At 44.4% G+C, this 7893-nt stretch overlaps 1 protein-coding gene across 2 annotated transcripts; it reads left to right on the forward strand.

Annotated features, from left to right (window-relative positions):
* Positions 1–1982: 1982 nt before the first annotated feature.
* Positions 1983–7143, forward strand: LOC124660466 (vacuolar fusion protein MON1 homolog). 2 transcript variants are annotated; one of them, XM_047198280.1, is made up of 15 exons: positions 1983–2384; positions 3180–3259; positions 3363–3434; positions 3544–3583; positions 3700–3801; positions 3910–4031; positions 4130–4262; positions 4789–4880; positions 4959–5040; positions 5228–5292; positions 5409–5666; positions 5745–5836; positions 6718–6782; positions 6871–6975; positions 7049–7143. In XM_047198280.1, the coding sequence occupies exons 1-14, from the start codon at positions 1983–1985 to the stop codon at positions 6964–6966; spliced, it is 1701 nt and encodes a 566-aa protein (XP_047054236.1). In that variant the 3' UTR covers positions 6967–6975; positions 7049–7143. The 2 variants fall into 2 exon arrangements, with proteins under 2 accessions (XP_047054236.1, XP_047054235.1); XM_047198279.1 differs by having other exon boundaries at positions 6871–6962.
* The last annotated feature ends 750 nt before the right edge of the window (positions 7144–7893 follow it).

Consider the following 7893-nt stretch of genomic DNA (forward strand, 5'->3'; position numbering starts at 1 on the left):
GGGTGCATCACTTGGCCGTGGTCAACAAAGAGAAGTTCGCCGAATATATTAGGATCTTTGAGATTTGAGTGGATACATATTAAAATTCCACCAATGTGACTTGCTATAAGAGTAGAGCATACTATAGAATTTTCCCATGACATTCATAGTCAATTTTATGCATAACATGCACAATATTTAACTATAAATGTTTGACTTATAACCTCATAAAGTGTCTACGAGCCCGTCCTACATCTGACTCTCATCTTTTTTTTTGAGCAACCGGCAGGAGCACTGGCCTTTTCAATTAGCAAGAGGGAAATCGAACACTATACAAGATGGGATGTTTATTTTATGGTGGAACATGTTGAAAACCGCCCATAGCCTCAGAACAACAACAAAAAAGGTAATTTGGCTCGGCTTGGATTGTTGGCACGACGAAAACATAGACCGGCTCCCTCTGAAGGATATCTTCCTTTGTGACCGAGACCACCTCGATGTAAGTTAGGCGTTGGCTGGTGTAGACCCGTCTATTTCCTTCCTTCCATGTGTTCCAGTGGACATAGATAAGCCTCCCGCTAATACGACGATGCTGACTACACAGCTTGTCCTTGGTAAGGCCATCCCACATGTATGAGGTAGTCGTGAAGATATTAGAGCCTCGAGGTCATTGGCATGGTTTCCCCTTCTTGCACCTTCTTCCATATATCGCGGTGAAAGGGCATTCCTTGCATACGTGACATGCCGTCTCAAGGGCGTGCATGCATAGCTAGCAAATAGGGCCATGGGGTCATCCCCTGATGGCCAACATGTCAGCCATGAGGATCTTGCCATGGAGGGCCAGCCAAGTGAAGAGCTTGCACTTTGGCTCAGCGTGGGCGAGCCAGATCTTCCGTGGACTGAACATGGGGTGGCTACCATATAATCGCCTTGTTTGCGGAACTTGCAGAATATGCGCCATTGGTCAAAGCCCAGGAGATGGCATCAGGTTGATCAGGCATAATATGTGTGGCCGTGACCTCGTCCCAAACATGAATGTACTGTGCAAGTTGAACGGGTGTGAAGCCTCGAGATCGAGCGTATATAGTTGGCATACTTAAACTCTTTCGCCACACATCTGTTTTTTCCTTGAAGAGATATTGTAGAGATCAGGTACCCAAATACTAAGGGGGCCACGAGCAGACCAGTGATCATGGCAGAATGAAGCAACTTTCCCGTTTCCGATGGTGATTGTCGTGGCAGCCCTCAAAAGAGGCATGCTCAGACTATTTGCGAGCCGAATCCGTTTATTCGAGCTAAGGCCATCGTAGTCCGAGGGTCCTTCCCGTTCTCGAGGTCGGGCATCCCAAAGCCTCCCAACTCTTTAGGCCAGCAAACCGTCTTCCAATTCATCAACGCTTTTTCGTTCGCGGCGTGCTCATCTTGGTCTCTAGCCCAAACGAAAATTTCTAGCAACTCACCGGTTGACTCTCATCTTACGTTGACCTTCTATCACATTTTCTGCTCCAAGTCTGAAAAATATAATATTCAAATCTTTATACCAGTTGATACCACTTTTTGTTTGTACTTGACAGTCACAGTTCTAAGGATAAAGAGCACAAGCCAGCATCCCGCGTTAACCTAAGGTTGAGTGGTTAGGAGGATGGTTATACCCCCAGCCACCAGAGATCAAACCTCAGATTTGAAATCTATGTGTCTCATAAATGTGGAATATTTATTCAGTGGGAGATGGCGTTTCCGTCGACAGGAAGGTACCTATGGTGACTTCGTCAATTTTAAGATCCAATTTGTCGGCTCAGTCTTTTGGTGATGCTCATAAATACTACATGTTTCATGAGTGTATGCGCGTACATGTGAACGTGTGGTTTGCAGTGTGTTCCCCAACCAACGAAGATGGAATGCAGATGCAGCCAACCGGTCAAACTAAACCAGCCGGTTAACCCGACTCGAACTCCATAGATCGATCCCCAGCAGTAGCCAGCCTCCCACTCCTCTCCGCGGCCATGGAGCCCGATCCGAGCCCCGATCCCGCCCCCGCCCCCGCCCCCTCCGCCGACGAGGCCAGCACCACCCTCGCCGCCCTCTCCCTGCGCGCCGCCGCCGACCTGCCCGCGGACTTCGCCGCCCCCGAGATCGACGAGGACGACGACGACGAGGGGTACGCCACGGCCGCGTCCAGGGGCGGGAGCAGCACCGCCGCCTGGAAGGAGGAGATGGAGGGGCTCGAGGAGGACGCCTACGGCGACGCCGGCCCGCCCAGCCCCAGCAGCAGCGGCTACGCCGGCGAGCGGGGCAGCAGCCTCGCCTCCAGCGGCGCCGGCGGCATCGAGGAGGAGGACGCCGCCACCCCGCCCCACGCGCCCGGCGCCGAGGACTGGGCGCGCGGCAAGAAGCATGCCGACGAGGTCCTCACAATCAAATTCGCTCCCTCTCTCTTTTGTTATGTTACATTACGGTCGCACCATTGTTTTCTGTCTTGTGCCTGCTTCGTTTGTCTATCTAATTCACCGCTCAATTCATCCGTCGTCAGTCGTTAGTGTTGACATCATCAAGTAACTTCTCAATCCTGATGCATATTCATGCTCGCTGCTCTGTGTTGCTCCCAAGCTGCTTTCACCATCTATATATATATACTCTATGACATAGTGACATTATCTATCTAGTAGCATGTAGCTATTTTTTAAAAGGTGTTCTTTTAATTAGGGGAAATATGTTGCTGACATTCACCCAAGCCGCTTCCAGCATGCAGGCTGGAACCGAGCCTTGCAACACCACATAACTCGCTGATCTACCACTAATCTGAGCAATGTCATGCGCTATTGTCATCTTGGATGACAGCGAGCTGACCCCAGAATTTGATTCAGAAATGTAGCTTGCGTGTATGTTCAGCTTTAGCCATCCTATGTCTGGCTCTTTCCAGCACTCTTCCTCTTTATTGTCGTGCCCAAAATCCTCCAGGTTATCTGCATTCACCAGTGCTGCAGTGTTTATGTAATTTTGGCACTGATGCTCCTGCACACTGTTTAGTATCTACAGATCTAAATATTACCAAACTGGTTGTATAGAATATTCAATGACTTCGTTCTCTACTTGCCTTTTGGTATCTTTGGTGGCGCTCGAGTGAATTTGAATTTGCTCCAACCTGACCGCTGGAAGTGTAGGTGCTGTGCCATCCTGACTCTGTTCATTAATGTTTTCAGGATGATGCTTCTGCTTCATGGAGGAAGAGGAAAAAACATTTCTTCATTTTGAGCAATTCTGGCAAGCCAATATACTCTAGGTAGTAAAATCGCTTGGGCAACAGAAATTTATGACGTAGTTTACCATGAATGGCGTAATTTCTTAAGATAAAATAACTCAGCATGTTATTTGTGAACTTTCAGGTATGGAGATGAGCACAAGTTAGCCGGGTTTTCTGCTACACTGCAAGCGATAGTTTCCTTTGTCGAGAACAGGTATGCAGTTCGGTTTTGGTGATTGCAGTGATTAGATTTTTCTTCCTTCACTTTCTCATGTGGGCTGTGCTGAAATTTTCCTCTTGGTGACCTTTTTGTTTTCATCCAGTGCTGACCATATCAAATTTGTTAGAGCTGGAAAACACCAGGTCAGGCGCCCTTCCTTTTCTGAAATTTACAGTGTTCTTTTTATCTTATTTCAGAAGGAGAACCTCTTTATGTGCTAACTATAATATTCTAAGTTGATTTTACACTGTCCTTTCAGATAGTTTTCCTTGTCAAAGGTCCAATTTATTTAGTTTGTATAAGCTGCACTGAAGAGTCGTTTGAAGGATTGAGGGGCCAACTAGAGCTCATGTATGGTCAGGTGCTTCCACTGTTGCATTCATCTTAACACATTTGTAGTTTGTGCAATATTTTACTGCAGTTGTAGGTACTACTTTATCCATTCTTATCCTGATTTCTCTGTTTGCAGATGTTGCTTATTTTGACAAAGTCAGTCAACAGGTGCTTTGAGAAGAATCCCAAGTTTGATATGGCACCACTGCTGGGTGGCACAGATGCAGTTTTCCTTTCCCTTATACGTGCATTCAGCTGGTCAGTTTGTTTCCTTATCGTTTCCCTGACACTCATGTATGCTGTATACGTTGTAGACTTTAGTGCTTAAACCGAAATCTTATTGAACCGTTCTGCAGGAATCCTGCTACATTTCTTCATGCATACACATGCCTTCCCCTTGCCCAACCAACAAGACAGGCTGCTAGCGCAGTCTTGCAGGACATTGCTGATTCTGGAGTTCTATTTGCACTGTTGATGTGTGAGCACAAGGTTAGTCCAATTTCCTGTCATCGTAGTGTACTGGAATCTTGCTTCTTTGCTATGTCTCTTTTTTTATGACAGTTACTTCTGAACACCTTTTAGGTGCCACTTGAACTATCTAGAGGTTGGTACAGCAAGGGCATAAAACTTAATTTATTGTTATTCAGTCAGTTTTATCTTTTACCATATCCAAAGTGATATGCCACACCTCTGAGAAGTTTTGTATCAACCTTGCAATTTGTGTTCTTTGGTATCACCATATCATAAATTTAATGATCTCTCCAGTAATCAACATCTTTTGTGCTCTGTAACTTACTAACTTGACAAAGGGCATCAATCCCATTATAGATTGCTTCTTAATCATGCTACCATTTGCTATATGTGTTTCTGGCATTCCATCATGAGGCCCATAACTTTATCCATACCAAATATTGAACTTGTTAGTGCTAGCCTTTGGATATGTTCAACATAAATCATTTTTTTCGTTAGTCTTCTGCCTTCAATGTTTCTGAGTCACATTCTTGGTTAATTTCAGGTAATTAGTCTTGTGGGAGCACAAAAGGCAACATTACATCCTGATGATATTTTACTACTTTCAAATTTCATATTGTCCTCTGAATCTTTTAGGTAATGAAGACATGTTCTCTGAGATGAAAAGCCTTGGTCTAGAACCACTCTTCTTAAAGTTTTATCTGTTTATTGCAGGACTTCGGAGTCTTTCTCACCCATTTGCTTGCCAAGATACAATTCTATGGCCTTCCTATATGCTTACGTTCATTTCTTTGATGTGAGTAAAATATGTGCATGCAAACTCAATTCAGCGTTTCGACAATATCTTCGTTATGAGCATCATGATATGCATGTCTGACGGTCCTGATGGAAACTGAAGTTTTGTATGCAGTATCAGTCAAATTAACTTCTTTATTTAGCATTGGGAAATTCTATCAGATTAACTGATCTTTTCTCCATGGCAGGAAAACACATACGTGACTCTTCTTACTCCGAGATCAGATGCCTTTTATGACTTAAAAGATTCAAGGTGAGCTGTACAATAAAATGTCCAAGACATGCTTTAAATATTACAAGATGCTGAGTGTGTTCTTCCTAACGCATATATGGAACTGAGACAATTATTCTTGTGTGAACAATGTGTAGGGCCCGCATTCAGGATGTTCTATTGAAATCAAATGTCCTTCTTGAAGTCCAAAGGTCTTTGCATGAGAATGTACTGCGTGTCGAAGATGTCCCAATGGAACTTTCTTCTCAACCTACATCTCCGCCTGCACAGTCTTCTGAAATGGCAATTGGTGGACCAGCTGGACTTTGGCATTTTATATACAAAAGTGTCAATCTTGACCAGTATGTATCGTCCGAGTTTGCGTTGCCCATAAGGAGTCCAAAGGAACAGAAGAGGTATTGTATATTGATGACCATACAGTATTTATTTCTGTATTAGTGAACTATCTTTGAGACAAAACCTGTTGTTTACAGATTGTACAAGGCTTATCAAAAGTTCTATGCTTCAATGCATGATAAGGCAACTGGCCCCCACAGGACTCAATTCAGACGAGATGAAGATTATGGTGAGTTGCCCACGGGTAGCAGCGCTCAACAACTCATTCGTCGTGTTCTAAAAAACATTGACATATGAAATAGTTTTTGTCAGTTCCCTCTGAGCTATTATGCTTATTTAGTTTTTTTTGTGTAGCTTTTTATAATGCATAGAATCTCTCATAGCCAATTAACCTCTAATAAATGCTGTTGGGATATCGATATGTTCTCATAAAAGTGTGAAAAAAGACTACAAAAACTATGAATTAACAGAAAGATACAAATATATTATTTGAATATTTGATTAAGATTGCATACACATGTGTTCCCCCAAATATATTAACAGAAAGATACACATGTGTTCCCCCAAATATGTGATATAGATTGCACTATGCCACTACAGTTGAACGGGAAACCATTTTAACTTCTTATTCTGCTTGCTGTATGAGTCCTAGACCAACATAGCTTCTTATCCAAATGACATAATTGTGGGATATCAACTTCTGCAAGCATACAGAACACCGTTCTGAAACAATGCAGATTGTGCCTCTATCTGTTTGTATGGCAGGATTTTAAATGTCAGTGTATACGGTAATATTTTTTGTCGTGCTTCTCTTTTGTTCATTACCGTGAAACTAGTTTGTGTAAACACCTAAAAGGACTGAGGTAGAGAATTACAACTACCAGAGAAATAGTAGTAATATCATCCATCCTGTTCATGTGCCCATGTGCATGCAAACTACTAGCTGTTATGATGCACCAGATAAGTCACTCGCTGCAGTAGTGGTTCTGTGGCATTAGTGTGCTACTAGGACTGCCCTCGTTATTAGGTTCTTGAATTTGCTAGCTTTAGGGTCATGATATTCATGAATGTGATAAGTTTACTATTTACATAATTGTCCTTCCGTTGCAGTGTTATTTTGCTGGATAACCCAAGACTTTGAGCTGTATGCGGCCTTTCATCCATTGGCTGACAAGGTTGGTGTCTGGCTACCTGCTACATTCAGTTTAGGGATGGGATTAATGCACCCAGTAAATCTTACTTTGGGTACATGTATTTTTGCAGACACAAGCTATCAAGACATGCAATCGCGTATGCCAATGGATCAGGGATGTAGAAAACAAAGTGTTCGTATATGGAGAAAGCACCCTTGCCTGGTGATACTTTGATGTAAATTCATATACTCTATTGTTATCTTCTATCGAGTTTTTTCATGATTTATGTACTCATTATACCGACACAGGCAATACCATCACTGTTGGGGAGATATGTGAGGCTTTAGGTTTGTCTCTGTAACATTCTCGCAATACTTATATTCATGATCATGGTTCAGGACAATTTCAAGCCTTTAATTTTTTTTTCTCTTTGTATCTCGTTGCTGTGGTTGGAGCCATTTCTCGTTCCTTTTTATGCCTGCCCCGGAACCGGAAGCATGTACAATGAATACAGACTATTCAGTTTTAAATGAAAATCATAGTGAATTAGGTGACATTTGCTTGTGTTGAGAACGTCGGTAATAGCAGTCACCTCAGCTAGTCTGAAAGCACACCAGTTTACAATAGCATCAACGGTAGAGAATGTAACCTTACAATAGCATGAGCAACAGAAAACGTTGAGGACGGATGTGAGAAACTAATGGGTCGACCATGGCAAACCCACGGAAGCTCCAGAGCCTGAGGGTGCCGATATCATGGCGTTGGTCAGCGCTTGCGCCTGCGGTGGGTTGCGCCACCTCGGCAGCGGCCCTGCCACTATCAGGTTCTGCAGCAGAGGCCCGGCCTCCATCACCGCTTGCACAAGGCGCCCCCTCGGCGGCAGCGGCCTCTTGGCCGCCAGCAGGTCAAGCTGCGCCGCCACTGCACCTCTCCTATTCACCATGGCCACAGCGTGACCCACAGAGGATGGCTGGGCTGAGTGGGGATTACCGAGGACCACCGGCATCTTGGTCGCCAGCTGCGCCGGTGCTGCAGCGCTTGGATGCTCGTTGATGGCTGCAGCTTGAGGCAAAATGGATGGCACGAACGAGGCCGAGCCCAATGGGGATGAGGACGCCAGAGGGCTCCGGCCTGAGTCGATGCTGCTTGACAT

Source organism: Lolium rigidum, chromosome 6 (assembly GCF_022539505.1).
Source record: "Lolium rigidum isolate FL_2022 chromosome 6, APGP_CSIRO_Lrig_0.1, whole genome shotgun sequence".
NCBI classification, from domain to species: domain Eukaryota; kingdom Viridiplantae; phylum Streptophyta; class Magnoliopsida; order Poales; family Poaceae; genus Lolium; species Lolium rigidum.

Bases quoted from the DNA above. Each gene is read 5' to 3' on its own strand.
- LOC124660466 (XM_047198279.1), top strand. From the start codon at position 1,983: ATGGAGCCCGATCCGAGCCCCGATCCCGCCCCCGCCCCCGCCCCCTCC. The intron at 4,881-4,958 runs GTAATGAAGACA...TGTTTATTGCAG, and splicing joins TTGTCCTCTGAATCTTTTAG to GACTTCGGAGTCTTTCTCAC. The intron at 6,783-6,870 runs GTTGGTGTCTGG...GTATTTTTGCAG, and splicing joins TTCATCCATTGGCTGACAAG to ACACAAGCTATCAAGACATG.